The sequence below is a fragment of the Camponotus floridanus genome, unplaced genomic scaffold (genome assembly GCF_003227725.1).
Source record: "Camponotus floridanus strain SB8 unplaced genomic scaffold, Cflo_v7.5 scaffold45, whole genome shotgun sequence".
Classification (NCBI taxonomy): domain Eukaryota; kingdom Metazoa; phylum Arthropoda; class Insecta; order Hymenoptera; family Formicidae; genus Camponotus; species Camponotus floridanus.
Window position 1 is genome coordinate 760,163 of NW_020229603.1, and position 21,996 is coordinate 782,158.

The following is a 21,996-nucleotide window of genomic DNA, read 5'->3' on the forward strand; positions in this document are numbered from 1 at the left end:
AAAACGTGAAAGGTAATACGAAAGTATGTACTTTGAAAGTAAAATATCATATAAAATCACCTATTGATTGCAATAATTTGCCACGATGCTAGGAGAGATTTTAGGTGAGGTAGGTTATGTCAGATGGCTAAAAATAGCACACACGTCGGTTCAAACGGGAAAATATTTATTAGAAAGATATTCGTCATTTCGTCGCCAATCTATTTCTGGCAATGCAAACTTCACATATTTTATTTTGAGTAGAACTGTTAAGAAACCGATTATGAATCAGCCTTGTTATTGACGAAACCACCGCATAGACGCATGTTAGCATTATTACGCGATATAGGTAATGCATCAAAAGTTTGATTAAAATTTTATTTTGCACGTCATATGAGATAAACGAATTTATTCCGGTCTTCTCTGAATATGAAAGTATTTTATCAAGTATTTACGTGCCATTTCCATAATTGACGTCGTGTTCTCGAATGCTGACGTTAGCCATTCGTTCGTGCGATTTTATTTACCTATACAGTATAATAACAATATAAAAATGTGGTCTTCGTATTAAATACATGCAAAAATAATTACAAAATATTTTTGTATGCAAAAAATAATACAGTTGGAAATGGATGTATATTATTTAAAAAAATACAAGTTTTTCGATATCAAAGTCCGATTTGAAGCATCGATTGAAACAAGTTAAATAAGCGATTATAATGTCATCGCTTTATTTAGCAGATTGTATAACACAAATTTGTTATAAATTTGCTATGTCGAGTTAGAATGAATGAAATAAAATTGCCATTTGTCGACAGTGAAAACTAAAGTTGAAAAACTGACTAATTTTCTCTTCATCGTGTGCAAATTACTTTCCAGATCAACTTAATGAATAATTGCAGTTCTCTTTAAAGCAGTAGTGGAATATTGGACAACTCTTGTTGAACAAAAGAAAACAAATGCTTTTATAATTATATTTAAGAACTACACTATAAAAGCTCTATTACATTAACAAAGTTCAAGTTAATGATATCAAACCTAATAAAAGATAGGCACGTATGAAAAATTTGCTCAATAAAAAAAATTTACTCTTTTTGGAAAAAGAGCAGGATTATATGTTAACGAACATTATCATGACATCTCGAATTTAGTAAATACTAAAATAGCACTTGTAGTGCACATTATACGCATGCAAAATTTAAAATTTTATTTAGTTAATCTTTAGAAATCTGAAAAAAATATATAATGAGACTAATAGTAATATTATATATTTTTTGATATTCAGATTTCTAAAGATTAACTAAATAAAATTTTATGGAAAAAGTTATATAAAAAGTTTTATGGAAAAAGTGATATAAATATTACGAGAACTGCACCATTAACTCTTTACACTTGATATCATTTTTATTTAGATTATTCTAAGAGAACGAGCCAGAATTTATTTTTTATCTTTACCTTATAATATTTTATATATTATAAATAAATAAATAATAAATAATAATGAAAAAATTATTAAATAAATTATTAAAATAAATTATTAAAATAAATTATTAAAAGGAATCGATATAAGCATTTTTAAATTTTATTGTTTTCGTGAAATACCTTATCGATATACAGAATGGAAAATATTTGTAAGTTAAAAACGTGATAGAATATTATTCGTCGCTGCTTGCGTTGCACCGACCGCTTAATTATATGGAACCTGTTAACGATATCGTGATTTAATCTGTAATTTTAGATCGAAACCATGAGATTGATGTGCGCGTGGCGTTGCTACAAGCTTACTGCATAACACGAATGTGATGTATTTAATTAATGAAACCATTCTGATGACATGTTGCGAAAGCAGCCGTATAAGCTTTTATGCAATCGTTTCTGATTTTCCCATATTGCGTAACATTCCGGAGCTTTTTTCTCAAAGACTTTCCAACGTGCGAAATATGAGATGCAAACGTTCCAGATAATGCATATATATATAATTATAGTTTTGTTGTATCGTCGTATCTTTATGCAATAGGAATGATTTAGAATAGATTGAGTAAATATTATGGAAAATTTTATGGAAAATTAGAATTATGTATGAATAAATGAACAAGATATGGAAATTGTAGCTGATTTTCGCATTGTTAGTTTCTCCGGGATATTATAAATAAACATAAACATCTCTATATTTCATATTAATATTTCTACTAACGATATACACGCACATATGCGCCATTACATTATTTATATATATAATAGACTGAACAATATTTTTCAAAAGTAAAAAAGTTGTCTGATTTTATTGGAATTTTTATTGATTTTATATTTAATTTTAGTAGTTGCTTTTTTTATACTTTTTTTTTTATACTGTATTGGAAAAATATTACGAGGACGAGTCAAAAATTATCCGTAATTTATTTCTGCAATTTATTACAACAGAGAACTTATCATGTTTTCTACATTAGTTCCCTTACTTTTTAATGCATTTGGTCCAATGCAGTGTTCCACAAATTTGTTTATGACCTCAGAAAAAAGTTTTTGATCGCTGTCAGCTACGCACGTCTTGTCTATTACGTGTCTTTTATATGTCAGTCTATAGGAAATTGATTAATCTGAAGGAGCGAGATCAGGATTATACGATGGCCTGAGACCTCAAACTTCAGATTTTGAAGTGTTTCATTTACATTACATAAACAACAACGGATCATCGATTTCCCGCAGGGTGTGCATTAACAGTACAACCAAAAAGTTTTTTAAAAGCATAAACAAACTTGTAAAATGCTGAACCAAATGCTGAATCGTTAAAAATATAAAAGCTATGTGGAGAAATGAGAGATACAGTTGTAAGTTCTCCATTGTATTTGTAATAAATACAGAAATAAAGATAATTTTTGATTTGCGCTCTCGTACAATACGCGAATATAAATTGCTAGTTTATTACGATTGTTGATTTATTTCTCTTCTGATTTTACTCTTTCATTTTCAAATTTTCTAACTTTGGTTTATTTTATATTTATAATGTATCGACGTATATATTTTCTTGAATTTTTTCAAATACATGGAATAAGCGTTAAGATTAAACTGTATGAGAAACATAGCTATTTCCACTATTATGAAAATTTTAATAAAAAAATAACTATCCACTCATTTGTGGTTAGATAAATATTTTATCATATTTCATATATCATATTTCAGCGAAACTTCACGCAAATTTGCATTAATGTAATCAAGTTTTCAACCGCTTTGCGATAGTTTCATTATTAAATTGTTGTTTATTATACAGAGAAGTTAAATTAACTCACTCAGATTCTGAAATTCTATTTTAATAAATACTACACAATACCACGCGAAAGATTTTTAATCAATCGAGATCTTTCAAGAAAACATTTTCGATTGCAAGTTGTTTCATTGATATTTACCACAAAAAAATATTTGTTCAAAGGCGTTCAAAGGCAAAAAAATATTCGTTATTTTTACGCGACGGAGTAGATAGATATGTTGTATTTTTTTTAAATCAATTATACAATTTATTAAAAAAAGGTAGAAAAACCATTTTATTTGCGTGAATCTGGTTTTTTTACTATTACCATCGAAAAAATATTTGCAAAAACGATCCAGGCTCGTCGATTCTATTTAAATGGACATTCGCGAGATGAAGCACTTCATGTTTTGCCACCAGATCGAAATTGCAAAATCGCGTGGTACTGTAATGAATCTTTGGCCGAATCCAGTCCGTTCGACCTAGAACTCGCCTAATCTAGGTGAAACCAGCTGGCGCATTGTTGAAATCGATGAGGTCGTTATATCGTCCGACAAACGATTTCGAACGGAAGTGGCGTGTTTGCCCGGAATCACATCGATAACGTGTAGCCTTGCCGTGTACATAATACGTGTTTCATGTGTGACGAAACATCGCAAGTGATTTCGCGCCAGTAGCATCAACTATACATCATTAGCCTTCAAGAAATTACCGGGTCGGCCATTCATTTAAACCGTCTTAGAGAACAAGGTTATCGGTTATCTGTAGAAATTCGTATGATCTTCCCTAAAATCGATACGAACCACTTTCGGGATGAATCACAATCGCAGCTGATTGTAGCACGTGCCTCGCTTGTAGAAACAAGATAGCTTTATACAGCTTATGTGATGATTTAGATGCATCTCATGATTACTAGACGCTCCTAGCATTTTTAATAATATATTGTACTTCACAAAATATTTTCCCAACAATCTTAGTAATAAATGTATTTATAGTTATTTATGTGATTCGAAAGTTGCACGAGACCCGGAAATATTAATGAATTGTATGTAATATTAATGAATTGTATGTAATATACTTTACATTATTAATTGTGACATTTATTTAGTCATCACGTTTGACACTTTGATTATTAATGCATATTTTCTAGTACAAACACGATCAGTTAAAATTTCTACCGTGTTATGCGCTTAATCATGGCTATTAATACTCTTAACGAGCACGCACTCAATTATCGCATACGACATCGAATGCATTGATAAATAACGCAAATCGCAATATATTTTGGTATCACAATAATTGCGCGATCTCGCCAGATTTCCGATTTTATCGTTGTAATAGTAGACGTATACTTGAGCGAATATCACACAAATTTTCACTACCAACGATTTCATGAAAGCTTACTGTGCAACGTGAGTGCGCGATCGATGAGTAAAATGCTGGTAAAGCCTCGCGTGCAATCGGCCACGTAATCTGCAGCGTAGATATGCTTGAATGGTTCCAACGTGGGCGCCCTTGATAGTTTAGAATAAAGGATCAGTCCGGAAAAATAGCACTTTCACGATACGGTGTCCAATTACGGAAACTATTTTTCCATTAGAGCTACGGTGGCACCGGCTAATCTCGTTTACAAGATTAAACACCCGTGTCATGTGTCAGGATCAGTGAGGGAAAGAACACTGACATCTCATAAAACGCGAGAAACACAAAAGTCCAATATCGAAAGGCCGATATTAAAATGAAAATACACGGGTTAAACGTGCTCAAAGATGAACTTTCGGTTTATTTAGCATGCGTTACATAATGCGTCATTCTTAAAATAAATACGGGCGCAATGAATGAATCGACTTGAGACTATGTGTCGTAGAGCAAAATTTTACCTCGAAAGTTCAAAGACAAATTATCAAATATTGAATGTTTAATGTGTTAGGTGCGCGTTAAATTAACGAAGGTTGTCTGTGCGAATTTTACTTTGATATAGATAACTAGGAGTTTCGCAAATATTTGGCAAAATTTCTTGGCAGCTATTTACAAAAGAATCGGCCGATTTGCTAAAAGCAGTGGCATCAGTGTCCTTTTGACATAAATTAATGATACATAAACAAACATAAATAAATAATTTTCAACGTAAATTTATGTTTTGGTAAACAAATTGTAACTTTATATGTAACAATAAAAATTTAAGGTATTATTGCGATTTAAAGATCGTTAGAATGGAAATGAGATCTATAAAATAGCGTGCGAAAAACTAAACTAAAAACTAAATTTAAAGCTTTCCGTAGAAACTTTTGTAATTAAAAACACAATAATAGAATGCTATATATTAAATAGATGTTAAATGGAATTTACGGATATATGCAGGAAACATATGATATAATACTACAATATAAAAACATATGATATTCTTAAAGTTATTAGCATTCGTAGAAATTATTATAGCACTCGTAATACTTTATACACAGTTTTAATTATTTTAATTTTACAAGATTTCATTTTATTTTAAATTGACATTGTTTTTAATCCTCAATTGGTAGTTTGTTTGAAGTCGAGCCATCGGATCAACTTCCGGTTGTACCGCGGCGTAATAGAGTTGACAAAACTTGTTTCGAAGATTCGAAATTGCTCGTTACACTACTATTACTATGTCCAATTACAGGGGCGAACACCCAACACTCACTCGATCGAAATTGCAGTCAAGATCTTTACATTCGACGCGTTTACCAGCCTAATTGTTCGATTTGCGCAGCGTTGATTCAATCCGTTCAATATTACTCATTATCCGATGCGATTTGGACAATTAACTCGATAAATGTGCGGAATAAATTCATTTACGTTAAATTACACTATGCAATTCGCCCGATTACATTCACCAGAAATAATTTATACGCGCGTTCGTATGTATTAATTAATGTGATTTACGTGCCACGCGGTTCTTAATATCTTGAATTAGCACGCTCGTAGGCGAATAATAGCTCGGAATGCGCGCGTTATTCACCTGCAAATTGTGCAAATTTTTTATCCGCAAGATGCTTAGCATTGAAACAAATCCAGAAATTCTCTCTTGTTGAAAACAAATAGCCTATTATGCGATAATATCGTATAAAGAGAATAATGTCGCTTCTTCTCAATAAATCATTTTCCGGTGATTGTTGCGAATTCTAAGCGCAACAACAATCGCCACTTTAAGCGTTCGATCGTTTCTCATTTATATCACACGACTGCTAAAGCCAGATGCTACGTTCGACTTAAAGGAGGATGCAATCGAATAACTCTACCGCTCTGCACCCATTGTACTCATTGTCTTTGTCGCTATTGTCGCGAGCTCGTATCGAATTCTTACTTGCCCGACCATGGACGCCAATTGCACGAGCTACCTCAAAGCGAAGCTCCGCGTACCCGGGAAACTATACCTTCCTGTACGGATGCTTTAATCCATGAATTTCGCGATGTGGACGTAGTAACTCTTGCGGAAACTATAAATGTTGCGGTTAATACAGAGAAATAGCATTCGGAAAGTTATGTCGGTAGCACACGATTTTACTGTAAACTGGCCATGCGGAATTACAATCGTTTCGCTAATCGAATTTATGAGAAAATCGATATTCGTGTCGACATATACGAGTAATCTTCCGCGATAAAAGAGAGACTCTCACTCGGAAATAAAAATATTCGCAATTTAATGGCTTGCGCTTCAAATTTGTTGATGATGCAAGTCTTCCGTTTTTTTTTTATCTGTTTTTTATTCACGAGAGTATTTTATGGAAATATTTGCCATCGCGGAAGAATAATTTCAGTTTAAATCGCGAATGACGTTAAATTATTCGTAAATCGTGGTGCAAACTTTGTCGCAAATATATCTTTTGACTGTAAATAGTTTGCAATTTTTTCATAGGCAGTAGGATAAAACTTCCAAAATACGGTGATTTTTTTTCGCGTAATTTTAGCTCACTTTGTGACACGAAAAATAACCGAATTTTGGCGTACCTAGGTTCGATCCAATCAATTTGTTCGTAATAGAAAAAAATTGCACAGTCGCTACGAGACATTCAGATATCGGCAACTAGTTTATATTCGTATATTGAAAATTTTTTTAAACGCAACTATTGACAGTTAAATTTTCCCTTTATATGCTTGAATTTTAATTTCACTTTTTATATTTTGCTTGCATATGGATATTTGTTAATTTGTTATTATTTAAAATATCGATTCTTAGTAATTTCTACGAGATAGAAATAAAATTTAGGAATCAAATATAATAGATTTGATGACAAAATATTTGATTATTTATTGATTTTCGATGATTGCCATTAAGATTTTTTAATGGAATTAATTGAAATGAAGAGGTGCAATGCAAAATCACGTCGAAAGTGGCTCCAAGTACTCCAAATAAACCGAGTTGTCTCAGAAATATTGAAGAATATCATTGATTTTCAGCTTATTGGCTTTTAAGCAAGATCGTGTAGATGGATCACGTGATGCAGCTGAGAAAAAAGAAATGTCGAGAACGATACGTTTCGATCTGACGATAGAAAGATCTGCTGGAAGATCTACTGAGAATTGCTTGAAAATTTGATCCAAGTACGTCGTCTAGACGGACGAGTTTAATCCCGCTGGATTAACCACCCGCGAATAATTTTCCGACACTCTTCTTCAGACAACGTCACGGAGGCTGTTTTATTCTTCTCGTAATTCGGTCATATCAGGCTTTCGTTTGTCTCTCTTGAGGAATTTAGCGAATAATCGAAGATGGAGGAAGACGATACCGAGGATGTGCGCGAGACTATCAGTCAGCTGATGAACCGACTCACCACGAAAGTTACTACATCTTCTACGAAATTTACATCCAAGACTAACCGGCAGATTCTACGAACGCAAGAATCGGCCGAAGATTCCGACACGATGGAATGCGCGTCTGAAAATGAAGTTGAGAATCTGCCAAAGGATGAAGACACGTCGATTAAGATGCGCGGCAGGATATCTGAGAGGAGTCATCACTCTCTGGACGTTCCGGACGAAGCCGACTTTATGATGCGTAAAAAGCTGACGACAGCATCGTCTCTTCGCGTAAGCGACGATTCGAAATATATCGGCTCGCGGATGGGCTTTTTCATGTCGACTCGCAGCCCGCAGTCGAGCTCCAGTCAAGAGGAATATGAACCTGAAATCAAGAGCATCTCGAGATTGCAGTTGCAACAACAATGCCAGCAACAGCATCAGCAGCAGCAGCATCTGTTGACAATCGGTGGTGTCGGTAGCCAAGTGACCGCCAGATCGATGGAAAGTCTGCGATCGTCGAAAAATTTTCTCAGCGCCGACGATCACTTCAACGAGGACTCGAAATCAATGGAATCGCTGTCCTCGTCCTCGGAAATGCACATGGGTTCATCGTCAAGGGGCCACTATAGAAGCTTCCTGACGTCATCCACCAAGGACGTGCGCAAAATCATAACAGTCGAGTCGAAGAGCAGCGAGAACCTGCATCGGGAGGAGAGCCTGAATGCCGAGGTCAGACGTGGTCTTTTCGCCAATACCGGCTTCGAAAGGAAGATACCGCAGCACCTGAGTCTGCCACCGCCGTCTAGCATATTCTCTTTGACAAGTCCGGGAGGCAGCGATCGCAAGATCACGATCCTGAGCCCACATTCGCCCATGCAAACGTCAGAGTTTCAATTCTCTGCGCAAACCCTCAAGAGTAGACGCAAGAAGGCCATCGTTTTGCCGAGGTTGGTGTTGCCGCGAAGCGAATCCGAGGTCTTTTTAGAGTGAGTAGCTGAATGATCGAATTTCCTCTTCTGTTTTGCCACTGTTTGTCGGTGTTTTTCGAGGTAGGATCGCTCGAGGCGATTATTCTTGTGTTATTATTTGCTGAGTTAACCTTTTCGAGTTTCGTTGATCTGTAAAAATGAAGTAGAATGAGGGAAAATTGATGGGAATTTATCGCGTAAAATCTTCGACCGAGCGATGAATAAATCAATCGATATGAATGCGCGAGATACTAAACAAGACCGAAGCTAATATGCATTGTTGTAATTATTATAGCCACTGGATATCGAAATACACGTGCGAATATTTAATATTTATCATATACATTGTTTTAATCTACCGGGATGTGAATTATATTATAGCGCGAATGATTATTTCATTATGATTAAATTGATTGAATAATCCATATCGCTCATATGCAAAAGGAAATCTATGTAGCATATAATATTGTAATGATATATTGTTACTGTTGAGCTCCCAGCAATTATATATGAAAAATTTTAATAATTTGTAGATATAAATCGAGATTTATTATTTATTTCAGGATAATTTCCAAAAAAATAGTCATTTAATTACGATATTTACAATATTTCAAATTTTTTTCTTTAAGAGACAAAACTCTTTGCAAGTTTCTTGTATTTTACTAAAGTCGTGGTGACATTGATATTATAACTTTATTTGTCAAGGGGAATAACATCATAATATTTTTATTTAAAACTCTATTAACATAATATTAAAAAGACAAGTCATAACATTATTTTTTATTGTTATGAATTATAATTATAATTTTAACGATATGAATTATAATTATAATTTTAGATATATTTGTTTTTGAGGAAGTGCTAAGTAGAACATTACATTGTTAAATATTATTCTTGCTATTCGAAAAAAGATGGAACTGTTTGCCGCAGGAAAACATTTCTTTGTGATATGAATCGAGTACGTTGCAAACTCTATTTAAAATTAATTTGATGCTTTTTGATTAAAATAGTGTCCCCATTTTAGTTATATTGAAATATATTATCATGTATACATGTTTTACAAATATGTAAATATATATTTTGCGACTGCTATGCATATTAATATTGCTATTAATTTGTAATAATAAGTCAATTATACAATCACATAATTGAACAGATAATTATATACAATTTATGAACGTGTTGTTTGATAATTTAAAGATTATATCATTTATTAAACATAACATATCAATAAATCTTTGTGAACAAAGTACATTATTTAATGTAGTTTGAAAAGACAAAGTATGTAAAAATATAAAATCTTGTAATCTTTATCAGAGGCCTAAAAGTTAGTTACTTTGTGAAAATGATGCAAAATATTATGTATATTTTATTCTTGAAAATGATCATCTCGAATTTTCTTGAAAGCACTGCTAATGGTCTTAACTTTGATTTTGTGCTCAGCATATAAAACTTGACGCACAATTATCCAACCTCTGCGTGGTTCATTTAACATGTTATATTTTGCTTCTCTCGTAGCAATCTCTTGCTTTCTAGAAATAGTCGATAATTAGAAGCATGTTGTGTAAAATAATTATATAACGGGCATACAGTTACGTGTCTCTCTTAATTTAAATTATAATCTCTCGAATATTAAACAGGAAATAACGTATGGCTTTTTCGCCATACGTTTATAACGATTGCCTCTCTGATCGCAATCTCTGACAAATTATAATAATTATGTCATATTTTAAGTGGGAACATTTGTCGATCATACGCGAGAGTTTACCGTACGTCTTTCAACTAGGACGTTCGAAAATAGATTGCGCGTCTAGATGCTTTCAAGAGTTGAAAATGTCTGCCAATGAATGTGGCATGGAACACGAACGAGAGAGATGTGGAAATCTTTCTCATGCTGCTTTTTCCTGGAGAAATGACGTCGAACGGGATTGGAAACCATTTAGACGTCCAATCAGAATAAAGTTACATTCGTTCGATTGACGCGAACGTACCATCCTGATGGTGCAAAGTAGCGAATTTTTTTTTTTTTCTTGATTCTTTAAAGGCATATTTGTAACGAGGTAATTCGCGTTTTCAAAAAAAATTCAACTTCCCGTCAAAAGAAAAAAAAAAGAATATACATCTCATATAAAAAAGATTTAGAGCAACTTGATTTTTCTGAATTGAATGTAAAACGATCTTCAATCAGGATTGACGTATGTTCGAAAAGCATATATTTATGATGTATGCGCGAATTATTCATGAGTGAAAATATGACTTGGTAAATATATTTTCTTGACGGCTTCTGCGCGTGTTTCATTTTTTTTTTATTACAGAATTCTCCTTTGATCTTGTACACATACTAAAACGGCTGAAAAAATTTGTGAAAAATGATTTCGCATAATATTCTATATTTCAATATTACTTATCAGTTCTTATGTATCAGAAAAATAACTATTTATATTCTTCTCAATCTATCGCGTGAAAAAAATGGCAAAGTTAGTAATTAATCTGTGGGTTCTCGAGTGGAAGCTCGACAAGATAAATTCGGCGATTGATTAAAAGTTTTTTTATGGCTTCGTACGAAATCTTTATTAAAGTCAAATCTTATTAAAAGTTATTCAAGAGTCTTTTGTAAGATACGATTTTATTTGCATTAAGTCATTAAAATAATTAATCAGTAATTTACTTGATTAAATATTCCATGTAATTTCGAATAGTTGATATAATTTTTTTTTGTCGCGTTGCACTAAATCATTTTTACACGTGCTAACATTACACCAAGAGGATTTTTCTTTATAATAAAACTATTCATTTCTGTTAATGAAAAATTGACTTTAATCTCATCAAAGCTTTTGTTGCCTCAAAGAAAATATTATACAAACAGAAAATATAAATAAATATTCTGGACTGGGATTTTATTTGTAATATCAATTTATTTATAATATTAATTAGTAATATTAATTATATAATAATTCTTTGTAATGTTAATTAGGATTACAATATAATAATTATAAAATGTAAAATAATTACAAAAACAGACATGTTCTCTTGATAAGAATTGATATGTTGGGACTGGAAATATCAGAGTACACAAAGTTGAAACATGCTTAAGCATAGCGGGTTAAAGCTTCGATCGTTCATATAGCTCTCATGTTGCGCAAAAGCCTTTCATTTTGTATATGATCATAGCTATAGTGAAGTAATGCACCACTGTTTTCTCTTCTCTTACCTGCATTAAAAATCTTCTGACATTATCCGTAAAGGGCGCCATCGAGTCTGAACTCGTTAAATAAAACCTTTTTAGGTTTTGCTGCACCCTCGAGAAGTTAAGTAGAAAATATAACGAAGTAACAGTGGTTTCGTTATAAGATTTGCTTAGAGTAATTACGGTTCTATATATATTGTACTCACACTGTTTCTTTGATGTTTGATAAAAGTTAAAGTAAAGTGCTTTAATTAACCTATACTCAGACATACAAATACAATTCTATCCATTATCATTTACAAGAACATTCATTAATTATGAAATCTATATTTATGTATAACATATATTGATATATAATACTAAACGTGCATTCTCATTAATTCAATATTATTTAGTCGATTGTCTATTATTGCTTTCTGTCTTGTAGGCAATAATAATTCATTTAATCTTTTTGTTTGATAGGCAATAGTAATTCCTGTAGTCATCAAATAATATTGATTTCTACATTGTTGTTTTCTTTAGAAAAGACTAAAGAAAAAACAGAAAAATCTAAAATGTCATTTAGTGATACCAGTGGCGTTGAAAATATTTATTTATGACACATTGTTTTAGATAACTTTGATGTTTAGCTTGGTATTGTTATTTTTCAGTATTACTACGGTTGTATTTTTATTCATACGAAAAATCGTTGACTATGACATTGACACATACGTGATGTTACCATGATATATTGCCGACACAATCATCATTTTCTTTTAAAATTTTTATTAATCTATGCTGAATTGGGAGCATATTTAAAATTATATAATTAAAATTTTTGGCAAACTACAACATAAAAAAAAAATTAATAAAAATAATATCAGGCTTGCAAAAACAAAAAAATTGAATTAATATTAAAAGTGATATTTATTTTAACTAAATTGAAAATTATCATTATTTCTTGTATGATATATTTGTAAATGAAGATTTTTGAAATTGTCAAAATATTGTAATATTGATAGCATAAGAGCGTAACATTAATTAAAAAGATGGTATGATGTAGTTACGTGAACTCGTTGAATGTAGCTAGTTAGTTATTTATGTTGCTACAAGTGACGGATGAGAGAACATTAATTTCCCATCAATTACTTACATTGCCCTTTGAGACACACCATGTTGTATTGCAACATAGCTTTGCAGGAATCACTAAATTAAACACAAATGAATGAATGTAGAATCAACAATGCATTAAGAACACGTGAAACATGAATATAAGAGATTTCATGCTTGAATTTTGATATTTCTGTAACTGAAATAGCAGCATATTTTTACGAAATAAACTCACAAATGAGAACAAAATTATTCACTTATTCTATTTTAGTGATTTTGAATTTACTCTTGCGTATGCACGCAACGTTACACGCTAATTAATCGATCAATATTACAGTGCGTTGTTTGTCGAGTAGTTGATTGCAACTCCAGATACAAGTTTGCCTACAGTTATTCTGTCTCTAGTTAAATTACATTATTCAGTACGATAAATTGTTACATAGTTTGTAATCCGTGCAAAATATCTTATGTGAAATCTTATGAAATGTTATATAGTTTTAAACTAAAATTTTAAATTTTAAATTTTGAATTGACCGAAATTCAGTTTTTTATAATCGTGGAAATCATGCTATGGACAATTAATGGTATTACTTCTCTCGATAAAAGCGATTTACACATATTGATACAAAAACTTGTCCATTCTAAATTTGTTATTCATCTAGAATCGAAATATTGTATTTAATAATAAATCTTGCATTTCTTATTTATCACGGAAGAAACGAGAAGATATTGCTTATAATTTCACTCATTATCTTTTGTATTTTAAATTATTCTATCTAATTTTAATAAGATATTGAAATGTTAATGTTATCGCAAGTTTTATTATTATTTATACGCGTTATATTTTGCGTTCTATTGCTGAAGTTAATTTAAAAACAACAATGATGAAGCGTTACGTTTGCTTCTGGTGGAAATAAGCAATTTCAAACTTTATTTCAAACTTTTTTGCGTTCCAAGCACATAACATTAAAATACGACGTGACGAGACTTAAAATGACATCGTTTCAAATTTCATTATCTATTCAATTTAAATATAATATTATGTTGAATATAAAATACTTTATTATATTATTCTTTTATTATATCAAAGTAGATTGCTGAAATAACTTGGATTTAAAGACGTAAAGGCCACGGTAATAGAAAGTTTTTGAGTTATAGTATATTTACATGTAATATATATGAATAATGGAATTTGTCGCTGCGACAACGTTAATGTTGAAAGCATTAAATTCTTAAATGGTTGTTTTGCGTGCACTTTACAAACCCTATCGTGAGAATCACGCTAATAGAAATTTAAACGCGTTAAGCTTCTCTGATATTTAATATTCTACACGCGATCGATCATTTCGACTCTTACTCATACATAGCTTCTTCTTTTGCGTTGTTTCCTCGACGATTCTTCCGTAAAATCGATCGTAATATGACCAGCAAGGAGGTCGTACAGTGACCTTGATTCCTCTAACAATAAGACTTAGCCCTAGTCACTGAGTTCTGTATATTGCCCTAAACCTAAATTACTCGTACTGTGTACTTAAAGTACGTTCGCGCTTGTAGAATGACAATCGTTGACAGGTCACGCATGAGTTTCACTTATAATCGCTTTCTCCAAGTAGAAAATTGTTTCAAGGTTACGTGCAGGTTCCGTTTTTTGATCGCAATAATTTATCATAAATTATATCTTATTTTTAGCTTCTATATATCGAATGGTAAAATTATTTTCTTTCGTAATTTTTAATAAAACTTAAACTATTAACTTTTACAAAAATACAGTTTTTGCTTAAAAAATAAGATATGATGAGAAATTTTATATAATATATTGTGCGATTTTTAACGCTTTAAATTCTATCTATTGCAAGTCACGACGGATACTTCCCCTTTAAAGTTTCCTGTTACATTTTTTAAAAATTTTCCTTTATTCTTGCAGACGCAAATGACATCTTTCATTTGATATTATGTCTGCCACTAGAATATATGTTGTGGAAATCAAACATATTTGTGATTTAAACGAGAGAGAGAGAGAGAAAGCGAGAGAGAGGGAGAGGAAGAGGGAGAACGCATATTTCTGGATCGATACATGGGTTATAGTACTGACATTATACACCAGTCGATGTGCCAGTTCTTCCAGGTGAAATTACACATTTCGCTACGTGTACAATGAGCCATTATCGTTCGTGCGACGCCACGGGAATCGCGGATCAGTATATTGTTCCGTCTGATTCGTGGTCTCTTGCGCTAATACCGCGTATATTTGCCCATGATATGAACTTTGGCAAATACGTCAAGAGTGCAGGCGCACGAGCAGAAATTCAAACTATTGTATACATAAATGGTATATTGATATATTGAAAAAATACATTGGTATAAAAAATTTATATTAAAATGATAACAAAGCGTCGCGCGCGCGCGCGTGATTTAAATATTGAAACTGGGACTTTCGTTTACCAAACGCGCGGATTTTCTTTGCATTTGTGTTATTATTCGCAAAACAACTTGACAGTGTATACGAACTTGTTATCGACGATGACGTACAACACAGTAACGATTACGCAATAGCGTTGTATTAATTAACGTGATTGCGTTGTAAGTCCAGATTACGTGGTACAATATAATGTTAACGCAAACAAGCATGCTTAACCAATTTAATTTTGCCTGTAATTCTTTGCTGCGAATTGCCTGTGTAATAAAATAAACACAATCTTAATTATGTTCTCTCGCTATTAATGCAATTTATATTAATATTTTTTTTCATGCAAAATATTAATTGCACGGCTTTAAACCGATTGCACGGCTTAAACCGATGAATAGATTAATAGTTTCAAGAGAAATGATGTAATTTTGTGACGTGTCAAATTGCACCCTATGGGATGCTGTACTGCCTTGTATAATAATTATAACTGTGTAATTAAATTAAGGCAAACTCTATCAGGCTAATTATACTTTTTTCCTCTTTCATTTTTTTTTTTTCTTTTTCTCTGCTTGATTTACGAAAGGAATCTTGTTTATCTGATATGTAGTTTTATCACGTAAGAGCAGAAAGTCCACTCAAAGCTCAAGATAACTCTCTTGAGATTGATCGATTCTTTTCAGAGTAGTTTGGTCCTGGTGGAATTTAGAGTTGGATCTTTACTTCCAGCTATCGTAAGAACTTCCTAGATCTTTCGACTTTTACTCATAATACTCTCACATGTTTTTTTGCGATTTTTTTCAAGTTGTTTTCCAACGTTAGGACAGAAGCTATTCTTGTCTTGCGAAATTAAGTCAGTAATTCCGTCTATATTTAAAGTTAGATATACATACCTAAATATTTCGATCGTGCAGTTGCCAATGTGAGTCAAGGAGGTATGCGAACTTCAACGTCGACATTTTACACATGATTGTGTCAAACCGTCAGTTACAAACGGATTTGTCGTCAGAGGCTCGGGAAGATTGCGACACTCAGCTGCCAAATTGTCACGTTTATAAGTAGATTTCTACCAAGCATGCTTGTTTAAAATATGCGATTTTGTTTGCACGATTTTTTGTTGCTAAACGCGAGGATTTCACTTTAGTGTTTTTACGTGTTTTTACGTGTTTTTACGTGAAATATTTTTCCGCGAATTTTATTTCCGCGAGGAGATCAAAATAAGACTGCTTTTTATTTTTGCGTAGACAGATTGCATGTATTTGTTAATTTTAAATTTCATGCATATGTTTGATCTGGGCGAGGTCAATTTTTTTTTTCATTTTATATAAGTTATCCCGAGTTTCCCGCAATGCGGGAAAATGAGATATCTGTGTTTTCTCGAATCGCAGTTTTCCCGGCAGCGCTACGACGGAAAATCTGCAAACCTCATGAGCTTTCCGCGAAAATTTTATCATAGTAGCTTTTCACCACTGAAGCTAACCGTCGTCTGCTTTACCGACTACAAAATCGATCCATAGGGTGTCTACAAAGTTTAGCAGATGAACAGTTCGTGGCAGCACAATGCGTTGCTCGTAGAATCAATATTGAGACGGGTCAAATTTTGTTTTCATTTACAATTTATCCGGTATAACATGGCTCTCTTTTCTTTTCGGGAGCGCGAAAAAAATATATAAAAATTTAATAATATATGACAAAACATATATATACACACTATATTATTTTCTAAGAATTTTTTAATTTTTTAAATAAAACTTAATATATTTTTTAATTTGATTAATTCATAAATTCATTAGAATAAAAAATTCATTTTATTATTAAAAATTTTATCTATTTAATTTCTTTTAAACACATATATATTGATATTACTGATATTCATTACAATTCACATGAAATTCTAATCAAAATTATTGAATACAGATTGCTATCAAATTTATCCGCACGCAATTATTATTGCGTCCATACAATGTAACGATTGAACAATATAAATTAAAGCGATAGGCCAAATAGTAGAGTCTCTTGTTAAACTCTTATCGCAACGATGTCACGAAGGATGGATGAGAAAGTAAAAAGCTCTCGAGGTTTAAAAGCGTCATTGGGGAGTACTTGCATTCTTAGAATGTGGAGGGAACGAATTGAAACATGGTCTGGTAATGCAGATTCAGCGGGCGAAAAATAGTGTCATCATGAAATGCACTCAAATGCACTGAATAATGCAGAATGCGATGCATTCTCTAGATCTCAAGTTATTGATATGCATTGCGAATAGAAAAATTTGTTGCAGTGTGGCTTAAAATCTTTGATCGGATACAAAGATATTTCTCATTCAATCATAATCGTAATTATTGCTTGAGAATATTAACACGTCCAAAATGATTTTATACATCTAGACGAATTTATCATATAATAAATTTTTGATAATCTCTCTGCTAATACGAAAATTTACGCAACGTAATTTGATTTTTTCGATATTTTGATGCCCTATATTGCAAATAATCCATGATCCATGATCCCTGGTATGATATATGAAATTAGAATTGTAACATTTAATCTTGATGAAAATGTTGTTCGTGATATATGCATTAGCTTTATATAAAAGATGGATAGAATTTCGCTTTATGGATAATACGGGTTTAATACGTTTGCATTAATAACAATCATACGATAACATCATTGTGTTATACTCTGGTTCTATTTCTCTGAAAACTCTCTCATCGAAAATATTCGTCTGTATTTATCGGAGTGTTCGTCAAATACATTTATTGATTTCTCATTGTAAGCGCCACTTGAATCGATTGATCGTCGATATCAGATTACAAACTCCCTGTCTTTGAAATTAGTTTTCCATCGATTTTTCATTCGAGATATATTTCCCCACTTTTTACGCTCTCTCTTTCTTTTTTAGCTGATTCTTTAATAGTTTTGCGAATCTACATCTCGTTGCTATGCGGCAACCACATATATTGTATTTATAAAATTCATTTTTTTTCTAGTGATTCGTAAAAAAAGATATCTTTATTATTCAAAGTAATGTTAATTGTTACAGTTAATCTTAAAGTTTTCTTGGCTTCATCGATAAAATGTTTGAAATAAATATTACAAGTTTAAACAACTTTGAAATAATATATTTATCTTGTAAATTTTTACGGTATTTAAAAAATTCATTTTTATTTATATTTTTAAATATGTATATATTATAAAAAAGCACGAAATATTTTTTACAAAGGTTGTCGAGCTACATGACATATATTAGTTGTCAATTATATTTACAGTTGACTTATTTTTCTGCTATCGTACCACAACCTTATTATTATTTTGACAAGTGTGACGAGGCATTCGATATATGATCTCTCCCTCGTTTTTCATTGCTCTCCGAGGAAATGCGTTCTTTTAAATTTTCTGCTACTGTGGGCACACAGCCACCGGTACGGCGCCCTCGATGCCATTGATTTTGCGTCGTGGGTGTGTCGTGAAAGCATGTGTTACGTTAAAGAAACAACCGAATTTGAAATATTGCATTTACTCACGATTTATGCCGCAATCGCATCGTTGACGAAATTAATTAAAATTATGCGATTTATGACTTTAAATAATTCACCAATAGAAAGAATTAAATATTTAATTGTTTTCAAAATTTTAAGCGCAGACGTTTCTCGGGCTTTAATATTCCTGATATATGATTAAATTAATAATTTGATGAAAAGATGCATTAAAATAACCCAAGAGGATGTTCTCCTTCGGAGCCTTATATGTGACGTAAAAATAGAAGGAGTCGCAATATGTATATTTACCCCTTCCGAGAGGATATTATTTAAATTGAAGTCGCGTGCGTATGATCAATATCACGAAACACTGTAGACGTAGGTCATGGGTGAACACTTGCTTCCATGGCATATTTGTTATCACGCTTCTATATGCATACATCACGGCCACGGATTCACCTATTTTTCTACAAATAAATTCATTTCTGTTGATTCGTGTCCTCGTCTTTCTCTTTGTCGCGCCGCGTCATATATTTTATTAACTTATCCATTTCTTTTATTTATTATTCTAACGTCATCATAACTCGAAGCATTTCTCCCCCTTTTTTATTACGTAAATCGCCTACAGGTTTTGACTGTCCATTAGTTTCACGTGTAATATTAAGAATTCCATTTCTTTTGGAACGTAATTTCAGGTATCCTAAAAGGTGCGAAATTTATCGGCATTGTTAATTCTATTTTTTGAACTAAACATGTATTTAAACATGTATTTTGCACGTCATATATTCTGACATTTCCGTACGATATTAATAATAATCGTCGCTCGTCGCAATCGATGGGCTCGTCGAGAAGTTCGAGATTTACTGGCTGTTAACCGCGTGCACAAATTGCACGTCTCTGTAATGTAAATATTGCGATAAACTTGTACTCGGAATGCTTTCATTTGCATGGTCGTCGTTCATTCGTGCGTTCCGCGACAAATGTATCCTGTTGCAGAGTTTACTCAGACCCACGTTCGTTCGAACGACACGTTCTCTCGTCGCACTCCATTGATTTCGAGAAACGTGGGTGTGTCACTCCAAGCACGTGGTTCCTCTTCCGCGTTTTAGAGCGTGTGTTTTAACGACTGTCGTTTTAAAGACAACTGTCGTCTCATGTTTGCTGGCTTGACTACTGATCGATTTTCTCGATTTAAACCGATTAATTGTGTAATCATTTATTTAGATAATCGAGTCAATCTACCGATAATTCTCTCTTAAATCGCGTTGATCCTTAGTTCAATTTAGGGATCAAAAATTTGTCGTCGACTAACGTTTACTTAGAACCTCAATTAATATTTCCGTGATAAATGAATTTTATTTTTTTAAATTTAAAATTTCTTGTTATTTGCAAACACTGATCCAAAGTTGAAAGGTAAACAACTGATTTTATATTGAAATATTTGCATAGAAAATTGCATATCTCTATTGTGTTCGGTAATAATTAAATTAACAGTTGTTATAAAAATCTTGGCTTGGATCTATTAGTCTGTAGCCATTGTGTTTATTTTATTTGTCAGTAAGAGAAGGATAAATAATAAAAAAGTCGGCCGTATCCGATAATAATAATAGAATAAAAAGTAGATCGTCAGAGAGAAAATTGAAAAGAGAAGATAAAGTCTGCCTTTCCTCTTGCATTCATCTGGGTCGCGTTTTCATATTTTGTCGTTGAAAGTTTGCCGTCATCGTTATAGTTAAAAATTTTCAATTGTATTCCCCAGCGTATTCATGAGTTTTTTCTATTTATTTGTAAATCTATTGGATTTATTTATTTGCACATTTTTTATATAAATTGTAAAGTTTTCTTCATATTCTACATGTACCTCAATTATTTATACAATTATTATTATTATTTATTCTTCTCTCAATTTTATACGAAATTTGTGTAGAGAAAAAAAAAATCATCTTTTTATCCATTAATCCTCATGTCTGATTTCAAACATATCTACCGCTCGTTTACTTTTTCGGGGACCAGCGCGACGCGCGTCGAGCCTCTTAATTAATTCCGTAATCAGTTACCACTCGCGCAGCGTATTCTCTCTTTCTAATTACCACCCCCTTCGCTCTCCAGGGCGGGACGGCCGTGAGCGTCGGCGTTTTCGGCGCGGAAGTCGACCAAGGAGGCGCTCGCGTCGATAGGAGCACGAGAGAACGGCGTCACTCCTCTTCGTCGCTCTTTCGTTCTCCATCTTCCTTCGTAGTACTCTCTACCACTTCCTCCCCTGCCACTCTGTCATTCTCTCTCTCCTTCTCTCTCTCTCTCTCCCTCTCTTCCCTCCTTTTCTCCCGTTACATTCCACCCATCCATGGGTTTACGTTCACGCTCCTGCAGCCACGTTGGAGCGGTTTGCTGGTCTGTACGAAATTTCGCGTCGCGTCATCCTCGTAGCCGACCTCGACTGTCGCTCCTGATCCCCCTGTGATCATTCGGTAGATCTTCCGTCTCTGCGCGCGCCCTCCGGCATTCCGCGCGCGGATCCGTCCGTCGCACAAAGGGCCAGAAGGTTGTCGCGCTCGCCCCGGGTGAGAACGCGTCGTTTCGCCGATCGATCATCTATGGATCCACGTTCCATGTGCGACGTGAAAAAGAAGCAACGAGTGCATCGTGCGTATGCGGGCGGCCATGTGCACCCGATTGATCCGCATGCCGGATATTTCTTACGCCGTTGTGAAGCGTGTCGGAGATGAGCGGGATGAGGTCGCGTAGTGACGTTTCGCGTACGAGACATGTCCACGCGGACGGTTAGGATCGTTGACGAATCTTCCAAGATGACTGCCAATGCGAATTGTAGCACCTCGGTGAAAAATCAGCTGCTGCTCCGAACTGACATGTGT

The 21,996-nt window shown here is 33.2% G+C and overlaps 1 protein-coding gene across 12 annotated transcripts in view; it reads left to right on the forward strand.

Annotated features, from left to right (window-relative positions):
* Positions 1-21,996, forward strand: part of LOC105256745 (cAMP-specific 3',5'-cyclic phosphodiesterase) — a 316,988-nt gene that overhangs the window by 197,083 nt on the left and 97,909 nt on the right. For 4 of the 12 annotated variants that reach the window (XM_011266955.2, XM_011266956.3, XM_020029209.2 and 1 more), the window contains exon 2: positions 7,655-8,982. The exons of 7 other annotated variants lie outside the window; for them this stretch is intronic. In XM_011266955.2, coding sequence (XP_011265257.1) covers positions 7,967-8,982 — 1,016 coding nt within the window. In that variant the 5' untranslated portion in view covers positions 7,655-7,966. The remainder of the gene's footprint in view (positions 1-7,654; positions 8,983-21,996) is intronic. One more of the 12 variants, XM_020029210.2, reaches the window with a different exon arrangement.